This window comes from Glandiceps talaboti, chromosome 22, assembly GCF_964340395.1.
Source record: "Glandiceps talaboti chromosome 22, keGlaTala1.1, whole genome shotgun sequence".
Classification (NCBI taxonomy): domain Eukaryota; kingdom Metazoa; phylum Hemichordata; class Enteropneusta; family Spengelidae; genus Glandiceps; species Glandiceps talaboti.
The window spans coordinates 10,779,149-10,803,663 of NC_135570.1; the positions used below are offsets into that span (position 1 = coordinate 10,779,149).

At 35.2% G+C, this 24,515-nt stretch overlaps 2 protein-coding genes across 2 annotated transcripts in view; one reads left to right on the plus strand and one right to left on the minus strand.

The window, feature by feature from the left end:
• LOC144452191 (tyrosine-protein phosphatase non-receptor type 13-like) overlaps positions 1-8,012 on the minus strand; it is a 45,380-nt gene extending 37,368 nt beyond the window's left edge. Inside the window, exon 1 of the mRNA XM_078143237.1 lies at positions 7,893-8,012. The gene's annotated coding sequence lies outside the window, so the exon portion shown is untranslated. The remainder of the gene's footprint in view (positions 1-7,892) is intronic.
• An 825-nt stretch (positions 8,013-8,837) lies between these two features.
• On the plus strand, positions 8,838-17,970 carry LOC144452150 (rho GTPase-activating protein 24-like). The gene is made up of 6 exons (XM_078143187.1): positions 8,838-8,908; positions 9,272-9,535; positions 10,922-11,044; positions 12,162-12,300; positions 12,762-13,851; positions 14,665-17,970. The coding sequence occupies exons 2-6, from the start codon at positions 9,295-9,297 to the stop codon at positions 14,746-14,748; spliced, it is 1,677 nt and encodes a 558-aa protein (XP_077999313.1). The 5' UTR covers positions 8,838-8,908; positions 9,272-9,294; the 3' UTR covers positions 14,749-17,970.
• Positions 17,971-24,515: the final 6,545 nt, after the last annotated feature.

Sequence of the window (24,515 nt, forward strand, 5' to 3'; positions counted from 1 at the left end):
TGTACAATTAACCAAATTATTCTAATTTTTGTTTATGAAATTTCTCAATAAGGAACTTGCAATAAATTAAAAACCCTAAATCATATATCATGTTGTCAAATTAAAATTTCTACTCTGAGTCAAACAATTTCTTGGAAAGGAATCCCAAATTTTCGCTGACATCACCAAGGAAAAACTATAATGTACAATAGTCTGCTGTCAATAGTATATACATATCCATGACGATGCCAATGAGATGTCAGCAAAAATTTGGGATTCGCTTCCAAGAAATTTTTTGACTCAGAGAATAAAAATTTTCATTTGATACTATGGACTCTGACTCCATGAACATTCAGTGTTGTATATTTCATATGTGTATTTTATGCTTCTTTCAGTTTTCTGTTCATGTAATTTTGACACAAGTTATTGTGCATATCTGTAATTTTGACAAATTAGTATGTCTATAATTTTGAAAGAAAATATGCACATCTGTAATTTTGACACAAATTGTACGCAAATCTGTAATTTTGACAAAAATTAGAGTGCACATCTGTAATTTTGACACAAATTAGTAGCACATCTGTAATTTTGACACAAGTTAGTATGTACATCTGTAATTTTGATACATCTGTAATTTTGAGTATCCACATCTGTAATTTTGACAAAAATTATTAGCACATCTGTAATTTTGACACAAATTATTAGCACATCTGTAATTTTGACACAAATTATTAGCACATCTGTAATTTTGACACATCTGTAATTTTGACAAATTATATCCACATCTGTAATTTTGACACAAATTATGACACATACATTATATAGCCTGGAAATATAATCCAGTGCATATATGGCATTTCACTGCCTTTGGTAACAGGAGAATGAGACAGTATACATTCCACTGTTCTAGACTTATCTACACATGAAAGCATTTTGTTGACATATGTTAAACTATATGCCCTATTGTAAACATAGAAATATGGGTAACATATGTCACTACATGATGTCTGATTATTTGTTGCTGGTTTATTTTTATTATTCCCTCTTGCTACATAGACAATGACAGAGGTGGCAGTGTCCCCTCTAAAAGAACCAACACGATGCGTCAATGATGAACAACAATTTCATACTAAAACCACACAAAATTTAGTGGGCCCGACTCCTCTTTTCCTACGATGTGATGACTTACAAGAAATTCAATTGTTATCATTTTGACCCCGTCAAAAAATAGACTAAATTGTCTTTTATTAGATGGTACACTGGTGGGGTATTTTCAGCAAATTTAAAATATAGAAGTTTTGAGAGAAAGTTTTTCAAATTCTTGGTACCTGCAATAGCATTTGACTTCATGCTAGAGGGTCAAAATAGAACAAAAAAGTTGACTTATTCTCATTCGCTCACACCTACAGTAAATGCATATGAATAGTAAGTTTTGGCATCCACAAGAAATCAAATGTTTGTTCATTTATTTTTAATAGTATTCTATTTCAAGTACCAAGAATTGAAGAGATATTGATAAACAATACATGACAATAGCCATTCCTGCAGTACAATTGTAAATGAATGAAAATGAATGAATAAAATATACCAATAAATGTATACCTACATTTTAAGGTGTCTATTCAATGTGTGTTGTTGTGTATCAACTCACTACAAAACTAGGTCATGTTTAATACATCCTTGTAAATTAGACCTTTTTAAAAAGCCATTAGATGCCATTATACAGTAAAATCTACCTCAGATTACGAGTTCCCTTGATTTTTTTTTACAACAGTTCCTTTCAAGCATCATTAGAGAAGGTGTTGGAAATGATTTTGACCAGCTTTCCTCCTCTGTTTACTGTCTATGTCCATGACGTAAACATTGTATATTCACAACTTTGAGTAGAAGCAGCAAACCTTTAAATGGCTTTAACATTCATAGAATGCACTGAACCACATTTATGAAGGGGCACATAACAATAGGTAAACACAACAATGCCTTCTTTTTTCAGGTGTGTACTGGTTTTTAATGATTTGGTAAGAAAGGTTGGGGATTTACTGCTATATGTAAAACATTGTACACAATCTGATTTAGTTTGGTAATATGGCCATACATTGTAACATTGTTTTTTGTGCCAAGTTAGGAATAATTGAGCAGTTGATGAGTTACACAATTCATGAGGTATACACCATGTCTCAGCATGTTGCAGTGTAAGAGGCCACCTATTGTTGTTACAACATTGTCTTTTACTCTATTGTTTTCAATGTTAGTATTGTATACATCATTATGTACATGGGTACACTCATAGTCATCTCCACTGTCTATGGTACAATACATCACAGTGTCCAGGCAATCTTTGCCAATCTCTCTCCCAAACATCTTTCTTTGTGTACTTCAGATGAACAGCTCAAGAATGTTTTCTGACTAGGTTAGCTCAGTACTAACAATAGGCTGGCATTATTCACACCTCTCTAGGGATGTGGAAAGCTTTAAAGGGGTATGTTTCCATCCCAGGTCATCCCATTAGTGTAATTGTATCAATAGTGTTGTAAAGATTACATGTCTTCATTGGTTTGTTCTAGACCATCTTTATTCTACAACTCTGTCAAACAACGGTTTCCTCACCTAGATATTAATCCTAATGTGATGTGTGCCTTTCACTTTAATAAAACATGTCTCATACTCAAAATGTTCCCATACGTATCTTAAAGGCCAAGGTTTCAATCCCAGGTTCTCATATTAGTGTTATCTTATAAGGATTACATAGGATTATTCTTTTGTTCTGGACCATCTTTTTCTATAGCTCTGCCAGATAACTGTTTTTCATACCTAGATTTTAATCCTAATGTGAACTGGGCCTTTCACTTTAAGAAAACATGTCATACTCAACATGTTCCCAATATATCTTAAAGGCCAAGGTTTCAGTCCCAGGTTCTCACATTAGTGTTATCTTATCACTGGAACTATAAGGCTTACATACCCTTAGGTCACAGGTATTTTCCTCAGCTGAACGAAGAAAAATATTGGGGTATAACATCTAATTATTTGCCTGATGGTTATATAGACTTGTAACTTTCATCTATGGTAAAGTTTTACTAATTTTGGAGGAAAGAATATGTGTAGTCTTTCACATGTCTTTTGTAACCTGGTACTGGTACCACTTATATAAGTTATAATGTAATGACTTTCACAATCAGAATTATACAAATTTACTCTGATAACTTGCTTCCGACCTAAACTTTGTAGACTTTTCTAGATGGGAAAATATAATGGTATGGGTATATAATGCATGTACTTTTAGTATGATATACCCAAAGTCTACTTTACATCATGTGTTGAATAGTGCTTATTACGCATTATTTGCTATCAACTATACTCCTTTACATGTGTGCTGTCATTTGAACAAAATACACAGATGATTGAATGATGTACAAGTATAGCAATAAATCATACTATAGTGTGTTTTTTGTAAAGAATTCTATCAGTGGAAAATATTAGTAAATCTGAGTAGGTTTTCATATATAACTAAAAGTAAACAGGAGAATACAAGTAAAAGTTGTGTTTTTAAAGTGTTGATTTTAGAAGGTACACTTCAGATTTTAAAAAATTCAGGGTTTTTTGCATCATTCATTTTTGTCTGATTTGAAGAATGTTTACGATATTCTACTTACTAAAATATAATTATCATTAGTGACAGGAAGGGGGGGGGGAGGATGGGACCTTGGAACATTTCATTGGAGCAAACTGAAAGAAAGGTTTGAGTGTACCACACTACCCTGAAAATATCACTGACATTACCATTGTAAAGAAATTGTGTATCTCACAAGTGTAAACCAGTCATAACACTTCAGAGACCGACTTTACACCCTAGGCACAAAACGAGATGTAAGTATTAACTAAGCACTTAATTTAACAGATGAAGAAATTGCAACTCAAGTTGGAAAGTAACCCTCAGCGGCCTGGCAGCATGATTTTATATTAATAAATAACAGTTTGTGTCTAACAGCAGTTCAACTAGATGGCTACAATTCACCTTATCAATTTCTCTTAGCAGGGGTCTAACTTCTACATTTTCAGGACAAATTTCAAATGATTTGCAAAACAAGTACCAATATCACATTCCCCAAGGATTAGGTCATATGTTTACACAGAGTCAAACAATACAGCCAAACAGTGAACTCTTGACAAGTTGACATACGTATCAAGTAATACCTCTCAAGTTGTGATGTAAAAGTGATCCATACAAATAAGTGTCAGCTAGGGTACTGGAAATCGATATGCTTTGGCAAAGCACCGTTTTAAACCACAGCCTCTGCAAGATGCACTATCTTGATTTTTTGATATGTCAGCCACAGAAGTAAAACAAGTGCTGGTTTGGGATGATGTGGCAAAGGAAATACTGTTGTAGCAGTCATGTATATAAAACTTTAAAAGTCATGTAGTGGGGAATTGGAAGAATCAATTGACTCCCCCTTCCAAAAGCCTCCTCCCACAACTCTAGTACATGTAAAAACAATCTTATCAAGTTACATCCTTAGATTTATGCCAATCACTGAAGGCTGTATAGCAACGATGTATGTGTTATAACAGGACATATTTCACCCAATCTCTCTCATATCCCAACTTTATAAATCATGGCATTTTGTAATTTTGGCACACTGAGTAGATGAAATCTGAAAGCCAACACTCAATACTAAGATTCCTAAATTACCATAACAACAGCTAATTGTACCAAAAAGATGAATTTCATCAGAATTCTCCTTCTCTACCTCAGATTCCATGTTACAGAGAGAGAGGGAGAAAAACAGAATTTTCATTTAAGAGACACTAAATGAAGTTGAGTAATAATAGGTATATGAAAAATATACATTATAAGTAGATGTTTTGTATACATACTAGTAGCTACCAATACAGTAAACAGAACACTAGTTTGTGTATAATAGTGCACCTCAACATATTCTACAAATACTACCAATACAGTACTGTACCCCAGTAAACAGAAAGGGGCAATATGGTAAAACTGGCATAGTTTCCAATACATTGTCCGTGTATTTGATGGGGAACCCAGTGAAATGACTGGGAACTCTAGTCTAGTTCCTATACGGTATTGTTACGATTTACACCTTGACATCCAGACTAGAGGAACTCAGGCAGATTTTATGTGCTTCTGTTGAGTACACAGACTACTGTTACAGTATATACTTGTTTACTCCAGGTAAACTGAACTGCAATATCAAAGTTCAAAGTCTTTGTAATCACACTACAACTTAGTACTTGGTAGAGCATGGGAAAAGTTAACACAGTGAAGCCATATTGATCCCCTTTACTTAGAACAAATGAATGTCACACCTGTGTAGCCTAGAATCCAAAGACATTCAATTTCTTAGATGCTTCATGGCTTTCTTTATTACTATAAAACTGGACAGTATTTAAGTCAACATGAATTCCACACTAAACTACTAGAACAGGACAGCATGGATTCCAGGCTATACTGTAGACCAGGACAGTATGGATTCCAGGCTATACTGTAGAACAGGACAGCATGGATTCCAGGCTATACTGTAGAACAGGACAGTATGGATTCCAGGCTATACTGTAGAACAGGACAGTATGGATTCCAGGCTATACTGCACAACACAACAGCATGGATTCCAGGCTATAATGTAGAACAGGACAGTATGGATTCCAGGCTATACTGTAGAATAGGACAGTATGGATTCCATGCTATATTGTAGAACTGGACAGTATGGATTCCAGGCTATATTGTAGAACTGGACAGTATGGATTCCAGGCTATACTGCACAACAGGACAGTATGGATTCCAGACTATATTGTAGAACTGGACAGTATGGATTCCAGGCAGTCCAGAGAGACAGTCCCACTATACAATTGCAGACAGTGGCCAGAATGTAGAACAATGGACTGAAAATATAAAGTATACAATACATTTTTGCATCAGACCTAAGGAGTTAAAGCCATGGTTTGCCATAGTCCCAATGGATGGTAATTAGATATCATTCCCAATAGTTTTCTTCATTCAGCCAAGGAAAATATGAGTGACCTAAGGGGCCTTTGTCACATGAGTCGCTAGACGAGTAGTGACAACCTTTAGGTCATATGTATATTCTGACTGAATGAAGAAAAATATTGGGAATGACATAATTATACCATCGCTAGTAATGGGAAAGTAATGTTTTGACTCATATTTCGAACAAAGCAGAACCAATGTCATACACACACATTGCCATGACAGACATGCGTTGTCATGACGTACATGACCGGAGTATATATTCCATATTTTTTGTTGAACCTGGCTCGTGCATGGTATAATAGTGTCTGTATGGCTCTATCCCTAACATGGACATCATATCATATGATATATGTAACATCAACAACAAATGACCACTGATCTGCAATTGCTCCCACAAATTCCTAGTGATGAGTTTATCTCTGGTACTGTACCAAATACAATACACCATCCTATTACCTAGCTTTGTACCAGATGATAGCTTCACCTGGTATCCTAGCAACAGCTACTGTTATACAGCAGTTTGCTAGGAAACAAAGTTATGTGAAACGGTCAACATATAACTAATCTTTTGACTTCAATAACAAATCATTTGCTACTATAACTAGTATAATTCAAATTCATTTGGTCACCACACTAGCATAAATATAATACACTGCTTCTGAGTTTTTTTCTATTCTTTTCAACCCAAATTTATTTTACTCAACCTGTGATAGTCCAAAAGGTTTTGTTTGGTCTAAATTTGGCCTTATCTTCATCCACCTAGCCACTCTATTGGCTTGCAGTGGATTTGGCATTCAACTTGCTTACAGTTACACCTAGTCCGTTCGTTCGTTCGTTCAAGTTGTTTTGATGGCATTGACAGACTTTTGACAGTGATCACATCTTCCCACACAAGTCTAGTATTGGCTTAGATTTGGTCTTCACCACTCTATATACATGTACATACTATAGTAGTAGTCTGCCATGTACATACATTTCTAATAGTCTGTGTAGTATTAAGTCGACAGGCACGCATTGGCTAAGGAATTGTGACCATCTTCAAATTTCAGATCTCAGTCAATGCAGTCCCACTTTAGGGGATTTGTGGTCAATGCTTGTAAGTTGCATAGCAATCTATTCTGTAGTCATAGATATGTCTGGCATTATTCCTGTTTCGATATGGAATTCACAACACCAAAATGACACAATTGTGCAAGTGACAACTGACCCAAATCTTAATATAGTCTACCCAGATACCATGCTATCTGTTCCAGGCCCGTAGTTTGAATTCAAGCTATACTTGTACTGCACTACATTGAAATATCAGGGGACGCAATATTTCTATATTTCAATTTTAAAAATCCAACACTGATATAAAAAACGCATCCTTTTACCCCAGGGTCATCTAAATGGTTTATTGACACTTGTTGTACAGCTGCTATTTATGGCATTATTGACAGACGTGGTGATGCTCTGACAATAAACAAGATTTTGAGACCAACTAATTTTCATATTGCAATGATAATTATGAATATTGTGTTATGTAACTTGCTTCTATTTAAGAACTGAGGCCTAATAACGCCATGTGACCTAGCATTATTTGATAAATTTGATATAAAATACTCATATTTAATATGTCTATTTACATGAGTCAGGGCCAGGCCACACCCGTTGAGTATAACATCAGCTGTACTGTTCCATTTGGTATACAACAAAAGTAAATATCAAAGTGAGGAATTATGCCATTTAAATGTGTCTCTACTTGTTACACGTTTATTGAATTGTTACGGAATTTGAAACACATAAAATAATTACCACATCACAAAGTAATACCACACAGAAAGCGAAAGTGGCGACGCTGGTTCACACGGGGTCACCATGTTGTGACATTCGTTTTACGGTAAGTGTGGACTGAACTTACCTTTCAAAGTTTTTCCAGCATGTCGTATGATTCTTCCTTTCAATTTGATAATACAGATGGTAAAATTAGAAGCTGATTAAAACGTGGGAAGGCAAAATAATTACATTGCTTGGACACGTTGCAATGTGATAGTGGACTGATACTATTAATGTGTATTACCAGCCGACGACTCCACAATAACTAACGGTTTGATACGTTCCCAACTGCGACCATACCAGCAACACAGGGAAGGATGGATGGATACAGAACAGCGTTATACTTGGTTTAAGCAATATAACAGAATCACAGCTTACATATTTGAAAACCCCTCTTAGGACTGCAATAAGAGGTTTAGGTACATCGCCGAAAACACTATCGTCTATCGAAATGTGGGATGCGGGTTCTGTAAATAACGTTACCACCAGTTATACCATAGAACAATATTTGAAACATCTGCTCCGCAATAACAATGGGGAGTGGGTTCTAGTCCATATCGTGGCTGTATGTGACGACTGCGTTCCCCGTCACACTGTTTATGCTGATCTTTGGACTCGGTGGAAGCAAGAAATACCCCGATCAAATTATTTCTCCACAACAAAACACGTAGTTTACATCAGTAGAGCGCCATAGTAGGCTAGCGTACGTTGAAACTTCGGCAAGACAACAGTATTGGGTCAAATGAATATTTTGGAGGGAGATGCGACGTAGCTACAACATGATAACTGACACTCCTTGATTTAGGAAATAAAAACAATGTAAAAATATATACCCTTTTCACTTAATACATTATTTTCTTCGTAATGATGAGCAATTTTTTTTTAGATTTAAAACTTTCATGCGAAAAATAAATATGTTTTGCAAACCCGTACACCCTGATAAAATATATCGTACAGTCCAAATCTGATTGGACTGATAATTGATTGTCTGTCGTCACTGGAACTTGTGGTTTGACATCTCGCAAGTTCACGCGGATCCCGAGAGTGTAGAGTTAGGGATCGCACTCAACAAAGTTTCTAGTGTGAAACTTTACGTTTATGGTAACTACTAATCTACTTCATTTTATAGTCTTACGATAAGCTAGAATGTTCACTTACGTGTGGAAACTGAGTAATTTCATAGAGTTATGATACGGTAGCTGAGAATCGGATTCGGCCAGTGACCTTTCCTACTTCCGGGTTCTATACATGTAGACCAAATGACGTTGGTAACTGTGTTATTTTATCAGATTATATGCTCAACAGATGATAATAAGTTCGACTTGCGAACTTTTTAAAGGCTGACAAGTTATATATAATGTATCCGAAACGTGTGATACGGAAACTGTGATTTTTTAATAGTCTTACTTCCGTCTTCGATGCAAAATAGTTCATATGCATGTTCTTTGTTTTTTTTTCTACCAGAATTGACCAAAAACTGAAACGACATGAATTTAGGACCAACGTTAGAACCAGAGGTGATACACCACGGATGGCTCAAGAAACAGGGAGGTATGGTGAAAAATTGGCAGAAACGATGGTTTGTACTTGTTGGCGATGAACTGAAGTATTTCACAAAGGACGATGAAAACAAGCAAATGGGTACTATCTACTTAATTGGAAAGAGAGTTACTGTTCACCCTTATAATGCAGATGAACCAAATAAATATCTTTTAGAAATCCTTCCAGGTGAGAAGTTTTTATTTCTCAAGTTTATCTTATGTTTATGACTTTTTGATGTTTTGTGTGTGTGTGTGTGTGTGTGTGTGTGTGTGTGTGTGTGTGTGTGTGTGTGTCTGTGTGTGTTTGTGTGTGTGTGTGTGTGTGTGTGTGTGATAGACTAATGACAAGTATTTCTTTTTATTCAATCATAAGTTTGTATTCATATTTGTTAATTTTATTAAAAATAGGTCCATATGTATAATAGTAGACAAAGAAAATAAAGAAATATACAGAATGAGACTGATGTAAAAAAAAAAAAGTGAATCACATTGAACTTGTTAGTTATAAACATTGACGCCAGTCTTTTGTAACTTTAACATTAGAACACTATATACAATGGTTTGAGATGATAATCAAAACCACAATTTTATGAATAATGTCTTCTCTTTGTTAAGAGATTACCATTGGATCTGACAGCTGGTATAATCATAGACTGTGTAGGGTCTATGGTATAATGACAAAAACATGGCATACACAGAGTAAATCCACTCTTGTTATGCTAATTGGATTTTAGTGTTATGTAACAGTGAAGGAGGAAGTATACATATGAATTGGAGTAGCATTTACTGTGAAAGAACAAATAACAGAGCTACTTACATTTGTAAATTAGAGCTACTGTCAACCACAGCTGCAGCTTTCTGTTTTACTTCCTTGTTGAAAGCATTTCAATGTGAAGTTTGTAGCAGTTCATAGACAGGCCCATAGACAGGCCCATAGACAGGCTAACCATACATCTTTGGCTCACTCTAGGATCTATTGGCTAGCCAATAGTCTTTAGCTAACAAATGTAGTGTTAGATTGACGTGTGTACAAATGCAGGTGTAAAAAAAAATTCATATGTTCAAAAAAAATAGTCAAATACTCAGCAGGGTTCTCCAAAGCCATGAAGAAAATAGATGAGATCTGATGAGTTCTTTGAATAGTAATTAACATAATAATAGATTCTTTTGTTATAGTAATTACCATGTGACTTATATCATTATTTTCAACAGCAATATTGAGCAATTATGATAAGATTGTCATAAATTGTCCAAGAATATTTTTTAAAAGACTCTTGTTATTGTTATTGGTAACTGCATTTGTTGGTATTTCTATTACTGTAACAAAAGTACTGCCTAATGATTTAGATGAAGAGTAACTCCAAATTACAAACAGTTTTTAACACCAAAAAATTGTCAAAAATGAAACAAGGAAGTGTATATGTTGTAATACATGGTATATTTGTACATACTAGTATGGCTACATGTATTCATATATGTCATAACACACAATAGTTATCAATACAGGTGAAGGTCAAATGTCACATAACATAAATAAGGTTATCTCATACATGTTGTATTTGCTTGTATACAGGTGAGGGTGAGCATAAGATAACCTCCAATCATGATAGCTATATACTTTGGGCAACTACTCAACCTGAGAGAGATGAATGGGTTCGGATGATTCGTAGAGTTATGTACAGACACATAGGTGGAGGTAGGTAATCAAGAGGAGGGAGAATAGTAGGAGATGGGGGGGGGGGGAGTCATTCAGTCAGAACCCTCACACATACTATAACAGGACCACATACTTCACCAAGTGGAATGAGATCTTCAGGACGTCACAACAGTTGTCTGAGAATACTCGCAGGTTTGAAATGAAGATGAATACCACATGATCAATATATGTGTCTGAGGTTTCCAGTCACGCATTCATAAACAACACATGACTTCACACTCCTGAAGAAGACCCGAGGACACGGGTTGAAAGCTAGGATTTATCCAAGTCTTTTGGTGCAGTACAAAGTTTTAATATGTAACAATTCACCTGCACGGATGAGTCTTCTTTGTAATACAAGGGTTTAACTTAGTGTTTTTGCTGTTTTGGGGAAACCACAGTAACAAGGGGAGAAAGGGGTAAATATGGCAGTGTTTCCTCATAGAGTCTATGATGATTATGTTTGAGAACCCACATGACATGGGAACCCCAGTAGATTTTACCAACTTCCTGCCCTTAGCAAAAACACTGGTTTAACAACAGTACCCCACAACTAGGTATAATATGTACCGGTAGTATCAAGTTGTCATTGTGTGTATCCGATATCTGAACAGTAAGAGTCAGTGCAAAGTCACAGTATTCTGTTCTATTCAGGACAAAGTGTGTCAGGAAGTACAACTTCAACAGGGAAAAAACAACAGGATAATGTTAAGGTCAGGACCTGATGTAACCTAGCTCACTCAAAGGATGTACAACAGTATCAGTAAGGACACAAGGTCATAATGCTTATAATAAATCATATCTTAATAGTTGAGATTAAATCTAGAATCTGTCTATTCTCAGCTGCAAATGAAGTATTAGGGACAACTGCATGATGTCACACAAGCTGACATCATGCAATTGTCCCAATATGAGACTAGTCTCATATTGTCTTCCAATGTGAATCTGATACTGAATCTGAGACTAACTTTATACTCTTTATCAAAGTTTAATTCACCATTGAGTTCCTGTAGTCGTAATTACACCACTAGAGGGCAGTCTTTATCAAAAGGTCTATTTCCTGCTCTGTTGCCTGCCAATCAAATCATGATATGACTTTGATATTATGTTTTTTCAGGTGTATTCGGACAATCTTTGATTGATATTATCACAAGTGAAAGTACGGGTACTTCAAGTACAAAGAAAATCCCTACAATTGTTGAACAATGCGTCTCCTTCATCAGAGAAAATGGTCTACAAGAAGAAGGAATTTTCAGGTACAAATCTCAGTAGATTTCTGTACATCACATTTGACATATAAAATGACATGTAGTTGGTTTCAAGAGTTGAGTATATTACAATATAGCTCCCGTCATACATACTACCAAAAAGTGACATAACAAATATTATAAAGGAAACACAAATGTCGACAGAAAACTAGGTAAAGAACACATTTTTTACACAGATTTTACTTTCTACATAAAAAAGGCAAATATGGGGAAGATATCATCCAAAATGAAAATACAGGCCTATAACATATCATGGCCACTTATTATGTGTATAAAGAGCTCTCCTAAATGACTTCTTGAAGAAACTAAACATTAATTAACATGATAATGTAACCCTTTGTTATGTTAATATATGCAAAATAGACTTAATTGGAACACTGGTATGATGATGCATTGATGGAATGAACTCATCTACATCTGTTGTCATGGTAACTCTATTTCTTCCCTAGGCTGGCAGGAAGAGCAGCCTTGGTGAAAAAGTTACAAGAACAGTTTGATACTGGACAGAAACCTGATTTCAAGGCCTTAAATGTTGATGTACACAGCGTGGCTTCATTACTTAAACTCTATCTACGTAGTCTTCCAGAGCCTGTCATACCGTTGGACAATTATCCAATGATTTTGGACACTCTCCGCAAGTTGCACAAAAATGAAGCTGGCGGGCGTGAAGAGATGATACGTCAGTTAGCATATTTACCACGTGTCAATCACAGTTTGTTGAAGTTCTTGTCTGAGTTTCTTCATGATGTACAGAAATATGAAAGTCAAAACAAAATGGGATTAAGAAATCTAGCGACTGTCTTTGGACCGAATATTTTCCGTGCCAAAGAAGAGGATTCCAAGGCTTTGATGGAGAATGCTAATCTAAGTCATCAACTTATGTTACTTTTAATTGAGGATTGGCAGGGAATGTTTCCAGACAACGACCAAATAAATTTTTCTACATGTGCCAAAGAATCTCCAAAGGAACCACAGTCAGAGCTAATGAAAGTCAGAGTGTTGCCGGAAAGACCCCAACCACCAAAACCACCTAGTGTCTCAAAAATAGATCTTCTAACTGCTGATGACTTCCTGACCTCTGACACGCTACCAGCTGTCAACAATTCAGATATCTTGCAGCCAATTGTCTCAAAGCCACCCGGGGCAGTTGTTGGGGAGCTTATTCCTCTTGATGACAGTGGTCCATCTGTGTCAATTCCTCCTCCAGATGTAACAAGTCCAGTCATAGCAGGGTTTGACGTCAATGGTGACATTGCCAAGAAAACTGATGAAGAACCAGTGGCACCAAAAAAGAGGACGACCCCGTTGGTGCCATCACGGCCAGCACCAATACCGCCAGTACGACCTACTCAACCACCTAAAATACCAAACAGACCAACAGACAACACTCCCATTGATCTGACTTTGTCTTATTCATTCTTACAAACACAAGTACAGGCCTTGAAAGCAGAAATGATCAAACAGAAGGAAGAATACGAAGCCAAGTTGATGAAACAACAAAAAGATTTTGATAAACTACACATAATGCTGAAGAATGAGGTAATATGCTGTGATTTTATTGTGATATTTGGTAATGACATTATGATATGATGTTATGGCATGATGATATAATGTTATGGCATGATGATATAATGTTATTACATGATATAAGGTTATGGTATCATATAAGGTTATAGCATGATGATATTAGGTGATAGCATGATGATACAAAGTTATTACATGATATAAGGTTAAGATGTTGTGATATCAAGTTATGACATGGTGATATGTTATTGAATGATGACATAATGTTATTGCCTGATATAAGGTTATTACATGATGATATGTTATATATAACATGATATAAAATTGTGATATAAGGATGTATGTGAAGGATATATGCATGGGTATTACATAAGGTATTGACATGTACACCAGTGATTATTTGCAGTGACTCAATGTAACATCCTTAGTTACATGACAGTTGTACACCTTATAACATAATTTATGACATACAGGTATTATATGGAGATTATGACATGTTATGACATGTATAATAATAACAATAATGTTAATTTACAATGCACCTTTTCTCCTTAGAGCTCAAGGGGCTCAGAATTATTACCCCTGGTACACATCAATGGTGACACAACGACCATTTTACTTCCTCAACTCCCTGGGGAGCATACAATCCATTGCAGCCTTTATATGGGCATAGGATTAAAAAATTCACATTGCAATCTCTATCCTAGGCCTAACTAAAAGAATTTAGTTTTTATCCTACAATGAACCAGCGATCTCCCCCCCCCCCCACCCCCAAATTAAAGGTGACATAATCAACAGTTAAACATTCTGCATCTTTTTCTATAACAGGCCAAAGGAAGGGTCCAGGCAGAAGAAAGAAATCAGCAGCTGTTGAAAGATTTAGATTTATTTTGTAAGAAATATGACACATGAAAATCACATTTCAAGAACAACTCTGAAGATAAGAGATATTTGAGAATGTTCACACTACTTTCAAATATAGCAGCATGACATTTTTGTATCAGTTAGCATCGTTATCGTACGGCAGCTACTAAAACTATGTTCTACAAAGCTTTACAACTCCTAAAACTGAGAAAAGTAGAACTCAAGCATTAGAATCTTGTAAAATAGACAATCTTTTCATGGCATTCAGCAGTATTTTCCAGGAAAGCCTGTAAAAATTGAGAGAACAAAATTTGGAAAAATATTGTGCTTCTAAATTTGTACGATTACGGGTCAGTTTTGTAGAGTTGACCTTTGACCTTACTGATGAAATGTCAAATATATAAATATATAATAATAATTTTGATAATCCCACATTTTATAATCTATGTTATGATAATACATGATAGAATCATTTCATATCTGACATGATCGATCAATCAATCAATCAAAAGAATTTATATAGCACCAAAATACAATATGGTGCTCAACAGGAATAATAGTACATCATTGTAAAAAGTTAGAAAGTTCTTGCAAACAGATGTGTCTTGATGTCCTTCTTGAATTTATTGACAGTTGGTAAAGAACGAAGTTCAAGTGGTGTACTGTTCTATAAGACTGATGCTGCTCGCAAGAACGGACACTCACCATATGACTTTGTAAACAGCGGGGTACATGAAGTAGACTTTTGTTATTTGAGCGAAGTGAACGAGTTGCGTGTTTACTGTTAATGAAGTCAGCGATGTAACCATATGTATGGTTCATATGCTATATATTATGAGTACATTGTCGTGAATAAATGAACAGGAAATCATGTCATAAAATGACAGTCCAATATTCACATTAGATATATGTTGTATAATCTGAAAGAAACACTAATTGGTTTAAATTTAAAAACCTGACAATGTTTTCTGGTGGGATTTTGGTACCACTGAGGTCACATCAAGTTCATAGATTTAGAGAGAATGAGGTGAAAAGAGTAAGAAGAGTCTGCACGTCTGGTAGCAATTCAAGTAGAAAGCCAAGATAAAATTGTTGTCTAAATTAAAAATCCAAAATAAATACCAAATCCTCATCCATACGACCACTTTAACTACAGTAGAATATTATTTACAATATTGGAAATTTCTGAAGTAGTAGTAGCAGACTTCAAGAAGATATGAACATTATGATAACCAATTATGTAACTCTCCTTTTATGTGTTTGGCACTTTGACCAAAATATTAATAATGTTTGTAGATCAAAGCAGTTCAACTTGAGAAGGGACTTTGAACATTCGATCTGTTGTGGTTGACAGTCCTTAGTGGAATGACGCATTCAATAGTTATAGCTGACCTCTAGGTGGCAGTATTTTACCCTTAGAAAATCAAAGTAAATTGGAAAACTACTTCAACATTAGGTGTTATAGGTTGTTATTGGCCTGCCTATGAAATCTCTCATCATCATTTCTAGGTCTACTGAGCTTAGGATGCCTAGTCTCATTCTGATAGTATAGTTTCCTATATGCCGTTACGATTACTACAATCATCTCCACCCAAAGAGATCATTGAGAATGTCAACAGGTATATAGGAAATAGACTACATTAAGACAAAGTTACATGTCTAAAATAAACAGCCCAGTTGACCAATTAATATGTCTTCAAGACAAACCCATTTGGCACCATTATGTTGTAGCTTCACTTCTAACATTCATCATTGTATGTGTTGAATGCTGTGACTGCGTCAGTGTATAACACTGAAAAAAACGAACTATGTCATCGTCAAAAAAGGATGGATGTTTTTAGGGATATTCCATTCACACAAGAGGGTGGTATAGGGTGGGATGTGTTGCTATGCAAAGGGAATGGATTTTGCGATGCAAAAGTCCACAATCCATCAGTACTTTTACTGAAACTTACAAGTTCAAATCATTTAGTTTTGATACAAAAATTTGTAGTCAATATTTGTAACTCATATGAATTCATTTTTTAGAAAATATTGATCATACAATATTTTTGTAGTCATAGTTGATAATTTTCATATGAACTTATTTTTGGAAAATTTTGATAAACTGTACCAAATATTAGACTTACAACTGATTTTGAGGATTGTTACATATTTCTACTGTTATGAATAGATATTGATAATTTTGCACTTTTATATTTACAAATATTTTTGTATGTAAATGTTGTAAAATGCTGAAATACATAATTATGGACTACAATTAGTGAATATATAACAACTGCGTAGTCTCCTCATTAGGGACTAAAAATAAGAGCTGCCCAAGTTCTTGGCATATATATATATACTAACAAAACTGTTGTATAGGATGGGATGGATGTTGACCTTTGCCTTAAAGGCCCAGTTTGTATTAGGGTTAAAATTTAGGTTTGAAGAACCAGATGTTGGAGAAACGTCTATGGGTAAACAGCTGTCTGGTAGAAGTACCGGGCTCTGATCATGACTGTAAGTAATCGTCATGGCGCCAATGATACGATGACACTAATATGAGAACCTGGTATTCAATCGTGGGTCTTTAAGCTAGTTTCTAATCTTACGAACAAAAATTACTGAGTTTTCATTTCTGAGTTTGCAGCTCTTTGGGCAGAGTGGTAAGGTCAGCAAGCATCCAGACCATTTCAGATACTATCTAGAATGTACTTTGTAAACAAGGAATGAATTGTGTAAAATATTGAAGGATAGTATGGGTCCGAGTGACAAACCAGACATTTGAACTGCTTTCATGTGTCGTCACTTTAGAAATGTTGATAAGTTAATAATATATAGTCTTGTTAGAGGACCTAGTGTACTTGGAATGTTGGTAAACAAATGCCAAGAATGGCAATACCTCTGCTGGCAAGCCCTCAACAGTGCCTTTGATGCCATGTGAACTGTGGTTGCTATTAGAGTGAGTAGAATTGCCTTGAGTGTGACACACATCAGACTAGATAACATACCAACGTCACAATACTACTTTTGAAGAAAAAAATACAATGCACCACACCTGTTGCAGCCTGATGAAGTCTTCGCTTCAAATATAACAAGGTTGATGATAGGTTGATGACCAGGTGGTATACCGTATAGATTTGTAACTGCATGTTTTTACTGTGTGACTTTCATAAATCTGTATTCAACATCAGTGCTGTATAACAATGCAAATATCAGTTCTAGTCTCTCTTAGATGTAAAGTATACATTGTAGAACATATAATGTTTTCATGTAAGCTATATATATATGCAATAAACAGTAAAACTTATTTCCATAGTTTTAGTCTCAATGTTGTTTTGTTTATGCAAACAAGGTAGACAAACAAATGATGTTTAAGTGGCCATATGGTTTAATATTGGGCTATTTATCTGGGAATTTTAATTGATAAAACAACTCTGTTTTTCTAATTGGAAATACAATGTGAATGAAAATATATCAAGTCCATGTTTGTAACTCAATAAATAGTAAAACACTGAAAACTGTGTATAATGTTTGTTATTGTATGTGCAATAACAAACTTTTTACACTTTTTAGCAATTTATTGAGTTACAAACAAGGACTTGATGTATGTTTTATCACATTGTATTTCCAATTAGAAAAGTATATTAAGGTTGTTCTATAAATATGAATAAAAAGTAAATACCTATTTTGTCATCCATACAGCAATGAAGTTATAAAATAAGGAACATCTAAGCATACAGATCAGACAATTGAAGGTAAAATATACTGCGTAAGGCTGGATTGGTTGGACAGACAGACTATTCCTATGTCACATTTGTGCCAAGTTTGCACAAACTTGACTTGTACATGTCATATAGGGACAGACAGAAACTATTCCTACAGCCCCTTTGTGACTTTGTGGCTAATATACACACAACACCAATGTTCACTTTCAGGACACAGACAGACGACCCTACCCCCCCCCCTCTCCACACACACACACATGAGTATGTCACCTTTGTGCAAAGTTTGCATGACCTTGACTTCTACCTGTCATAGATAGGACTGAACACAGATGATTGGACAGACAGAAATCATTCCTACATGCTCTGGACTTCATCTGTTGAGGGGCTAAGGCAAAAATAAACAAGACTTCAGAAATTGGGTAGGTAGGTTGAAATTTTATTTTAATGGGGGGGGGGGGGGGGAGAAATTGCTTTAACTCTAAGACAAGATGGTCCTTGGTCACAATACTTCTGTGATACTTTAATGAGGTGTAAAACAAGAAATGGAAGACAATTATATGTGAAGAAGACCAATACTACAATTTGCCGACTGGTATTTCCGGAATAGGATTTTAAAAAAAAATTCATGCCCACTTGCCCAAGGATACCTATGGCAACACAATTTGCACAGAAATAGAAGTAAATTCTCACTAGTTTTTGGCCATTGGATGTAAAAATATTTAGGGTTGGTGGCTTAAACTAGGGTCGGTCGGGTTATTGGAAGTACACAATTTTTTTTATTTGGCCTAATAACAACACAACACCAAAGTTCACTTTCAGGGAAACCATTTTATTTTATTTTGTCAACATATTTTGTACATTCTCCTATCTAATATTCAAGAATCTTCAAAAAAAATTCTATGAAACAAAAAGAGAAAAAATGTTCTTGTCACAAAATTGTTACTACTTAATTTTTCTGCATTTTTCATTTTTCATGTGTTTTTGTGTTTTTTTTACAAATGACAAACACTTCCATTGTGAATGTAGAGTTCTGCTAAATGACAAATTTGACAACAATTGAAGTCTGTGCCATATTTCTATTACTACTTGCTTGCCTTGCTGAACTCCTCGTAGGGATCTCATCAAAATTGTTTTCTGTCATAAATTGTGTTAACAGGGAACAACTTAGACTGTAAGGTGCACTGTGTCGCTCCGCCATCACCAATCTCCTCTACTTTGTGAAAAGGTTTGACCAATGTGTGAGGGCGCCCCATCATGGCATACCTTACAGACTAGGATCAACTGAGTCCCAAATAATGTAATTGTCTTTAGCAACAAGTCTTTCTGTTGGCCCTTCTTTAGTAGATTACAAGTCGTATGTATTTCTTGAAATTATATATCGTACACATTTGAAGATTGCCATCTCAAACATGTAGGGGTAGGGTAGGGCTTAGACTGTATGATACATCATGTCGTTCCGCCCTTACTGGCCTCCTCCTCTGGGAGAGGTTGACTGATGTGTGAGGGCACCCTGTCACAGCGTATCTTACTGACTACGCAGGGCTAAACTTAACAGAACAGTGAACACAATCACATGCTATGAAGAAAACTTGTACTGAATGGCATAAACCAATTACATAGGATCGATGTTTGTAAACTGATCAATGTTTCAGTGTCACTATCTTTAGGGGAAAAATAAAGAAGGAACCAATTTCTTCTCCACAATTCTACAATTGAGGTTAATTTATGTGTAAATACACTAAATGTTACAGTCAAGGCAAGCTATAAGTGATACAACATGGTTGACTGTGGAACAAATGCCATGGCAACTACTTATTTGCATACAGTCAGCTGATTAGGAGAAGTAAATATTACACAAATTAAATCCATGACAAAAAGAGTAAAGTCTATCCATACAGAGTTGTGAAGTAAATTGTCTTTATAGCCCAGACATTTATCTGGCTTGGCTGTGTTGTCAACCAGAACTGTCCAGCCTGTACTTTGCACCAGAGTGCCAGCCACGTCTCTGTGCTAGGTAGAACTATAACCATCATGTTGACCCAGACAGGGACAATTTGGCAGCTTCTCAAAGTCCTACAGGTAAATAATTTGGGCATAGAAAGGTGGGAACAGCAGACACTGTAATTGTTCATGTGATTTAACATTTACTGAAAATGAAGAAAAATTGTTTTGCCGGGATCTAATTTTCCTAGTTTTGTAAGTTATGAGAGGTAAATATACAAAGTATTTTCTCTCGAATTTTTTCAGCAGAAAAAAAACAGCAAAAAAAAAGTTTGAATCTCAATATCAATGCAGTAGTTCATTCACAGGACATTAGGCCTGTACACAGGGTTTCTTTATACAGCGCCCTCAATGTTGAACTGTGGCATATGATTAAAACGGATGCCCACAACAAACCTGACAACCTCTAGGTGAATGTGCCCCTGTATACCACAGATGGTGGTTTCCCACGTCCAAAATCTACCAGTGTCTAAAAAAGGCTCTAAAATATCAGGGAAGCTAATATAATACATACAGAATAACAACTTAGTTGTATCAAGTAATCCACTACAGGACAACTGTATAATTTAAATTTTTTTTAAAAATCTGTTTGCATTTTATGTCCTCACAGGACTCCAAGATAGGCAACAAATTTCAATTTGTATCAGCATATTATCTACTCTGTACACCCCTTATTTCTATAATAGTATGTCTCATACTGGCGCAAACAAAAAGGAATGATCTACAATGTACAAACTATGGGGGTGGTCAGGTATACATCGCTGCTCTGTTGTGGTGAATATTCTATGCATATTTTGTCATCACATCCATTTCCAAATTTGTGATGTTACAATTTGAGAACTGTTCCATAAAACAGTGTTAGAAAGTATTGTTTTCTTTGTTACAAACTCCTACCTGTACTAGATAGGACAAATGGCTGAAAAATGAAGAAATAAAAATTAAAATCTGTACACATAACTTACAAGGATGCATTGACTAAATTTGATGTCTAATTTCAAGTAAAATTGTGACAAACTTTATCCACTTCTCAACAGGGTAATATTCTCTCTAGAAACATGTCTAAAGCACTACTAAACTGAGCTGGGAATACAAATCAAGATCATGTGAGAGACTACACTTTGCATTCAAAACTTTGATGGTGCCAACATATACATACAAGTTGCATACATTTACTTTTTTCACTATGTCCCCCAAACCCAAAAAGTATCAAACATATGTCTTCATCTCAACAGCATTTTTCTGACCCATACTATAACCTGTATATGTAGCAAACACAGATCCCATATTTTTCTGAGCAAATTGTACCCATCCCCTATGTGATCAACTGAGACATCATATTGTTGTGAAGACTTCATCTCCAGGCCACTAAAATCACCCTAAGAGGTGGCAAAGGTATACATTTTCCATTCCTACTCCCACATTACACCAATTTCTACAAGTGGTAAACATAGGCAGTAAAATAGCCTTATGGATGAGGATTTGATATTTTTGGGGGATTTTTAAGTTATAAAACAATTTTATCATGGCTTCCTACTAAATTAATGTGACACAACATAAACCAAGTCTGTGTTTGTATCTCAATAAAGTGCAAATAGCTAAAAAAAAAATATGTAAAAAGTTTGTACTTACAATAACAAATACTTTACATCTTTTATTGATCTTTTGCAATTTATTGAGTTACAAACGACTTGGTCTATGTTATTTGATATTTATTTTTCAAGTAGGAAGCCATGACAAAATTGTTTTATAAATGAAAAATCCAAAATGAATACCCAATCCTCGTTCACATTTAATTTTGAAGTGTTTTTCAAATCACTAAAACCATTTCTAAATGTAACAAACACACATATCCATGTTTTCAGCATTACCACTAAAACTACATTCATTGTTGTAACGAATGGTAAACATATTAAAGTATTCTTTTTCGCAGTCATTCATTAGCCTATATCTGGTAACCCTCCCTACAAGTGGCAAACATAAGCATTTTATTTTTAGAGTTCCCCAAATGCTAAAACCATTCATTCAATCAATAGGAGGATACTTGGCAGCAAAATTAACATGCAAATAAATTTGTTTATTTTGTAACTTACCACAGATATTAAATAGCTGAATAGAATCACTGAATTTTTCCGAAACTCCTAAATCAATTCTTAATGAGACTTTTTTCATAACTTTCGGCCAAATTTAGCTGCCAAGGAATTCTCAATTTTGAACAGTGTCTAGATTAGTTCCAGAGATCATTTTAGTTGGATTCAATAGAAAATTACTGAAGACAAATTTTAGAGCTAAAAAAGAGAGGGCCGAAATGTAGAAATGTAAAGTTTTAAATTCAACCTCATTGGGAGCAAGTTCTTGTCATTTTATATCAAACTTGTATCTATCTCTTCAAGTTCTAGTCTCCCCACGAAGTATGTATTCTCTGTAGTTGGACTGATATTAGTTTATTCAACAATCTTAAAGAGTTGTCTAAACTCAGAGGACAAATATTATGTTTCTATTTGATCACCAACAGAAAAAGTCTGCGTTGAATATTTTGGTTTTTATAATTTCAAATGTACAATATAACTACTGGTTATATCCTTCCATAATTGAAATGTTTGAACTTTTAACCGAATTTTGTCAAAGGTCAGTGATTTTTCATGTTACAAGTAATCATTTGGTCAAAACCCTTTGCCTGTACACAAATATTTCATGAAATGAATGATTTTTTCAAATGAAATTAAAAAAATACATAGCCAGACTGATCACTCAGTTGAAGGTGACACTAAATATAGCCTACATGTCAGGTATGAGAGCGCCCTCAATGACTGCATCCTATATTCTAAATCCCAACAATTTACAAATGAAACCCGAGACACAAAAATTCTTGTCAAACAACATTCTTGTCATAGTACTTGATCAAGTACAATTACTTGGTTATGAGACTGTAAAATAGTCACTGTAAGGACTCCATATTCCAAACATGCTGACTGCTACTAAGGTCTGCCTTTTACAGTCGAATTCAAAAGGGGGAGGTAACTCAAATGTTAACCCTGATTTTGATAATAATGTTATGTGAATAAGTGTCTAATGATGAAAAGGCGGCAGCTATGGTCAAATTTTCAGCCACCACAATTACTTTGTGTGTGTGTGTGCGTGATACCATTTCAGCCACCAAATAAACTATGTGTTTGTACAGATGAAACCATTTGAAAAGAAGTCTTAGTTTCATAATAATCTCCACTTTTCTAGAGCTCCAGTAAATCATACAATGAAAGAAAGCACCAGAGTTTTCATCGTTTGCATTTTGTTGACTAACTACTGTATTCTCTACTAAGTACACAGGACATTAAAAAAAACCCCACACTAAGTTTTACAAAATCCATTATCTTTCACTAACAGTACTGTTTACAATTTACACTGCGACACAGCCGCTCAAATCAAGCGTCAAAATAATACTAATAAAAAAAATTTGTTCTCCTTGGGAGTCACGGCAATGATATGATTGGTTGATCACCTCAAATTTCTGATTGCACAAATGTTTTACAAATAGACCTATAAAGTCCTGTCACATAGGGAGTCATACGAATAGATCTATAATGTCTAGTCACATAGGGAGTCAAGACAGGAATATGAGAAATATGACTTACTTAGGTAGATGGGTATCGCTATTGCTGACTGAGAAAGATGACTTACCTAGGGGGGTTGGGTGTTGAGAAGGTGAATTCTATTGGTCAGCTGACTGAGAAAGATTAATCTAATAGGGGGTTCAGTATCACAAAGATGAATTTGATTGGTCAATCAACTATCAAAGACTGCATATCGATTGCAGAGACTACCTAAGAACGTGATTTAAGTGATGGAATGTGACAACACCTGCTTAGCTTGGTAAATAAAAAACACATACAGCAGCAGTATATAGACCACCTCATTATCATGATTATGATAAAATGACTTGTACACAGAGATGCAGTATAAGGTTCCCTGACAGTTCCTACAAGAAATGTTACATAATTTTGTGTTTCATGTGAGACCTCCTAGAGAGAGAGAGAAAGAGAAAGAGAGAGAGAGAGAAAGAGAAAGAGAGAGAAAGAGAGAGAGAGAGAGAGAGAAAGAGAAAGAGAG

Excerpts from the sequence above, each read along its gene's own strand:
- LOC144452150 (XM_078143187.1), top strand. The coding sequence starts at position 9,295 with ATGAATTTAGGACCAACGTTAGAACCAGAGGTGATACACCACGGATGG. Across the intron at positions 9,536-10,921 it reads TCTTTTAGAAATCCTTCCAG|GTGAGGGTGAGCATAAGATA; the intron begins GTGAGAAGTTTT and ends GCTTGTATACAG. Across the intron at positions 12,301-12,761 it reads CAAGAAGAAGGAATTTTCAG|GCTGGCAGGAAGAGCAGCCT; the intron begins GTACAAATCTCA and ends TTTCTTCCCTAG.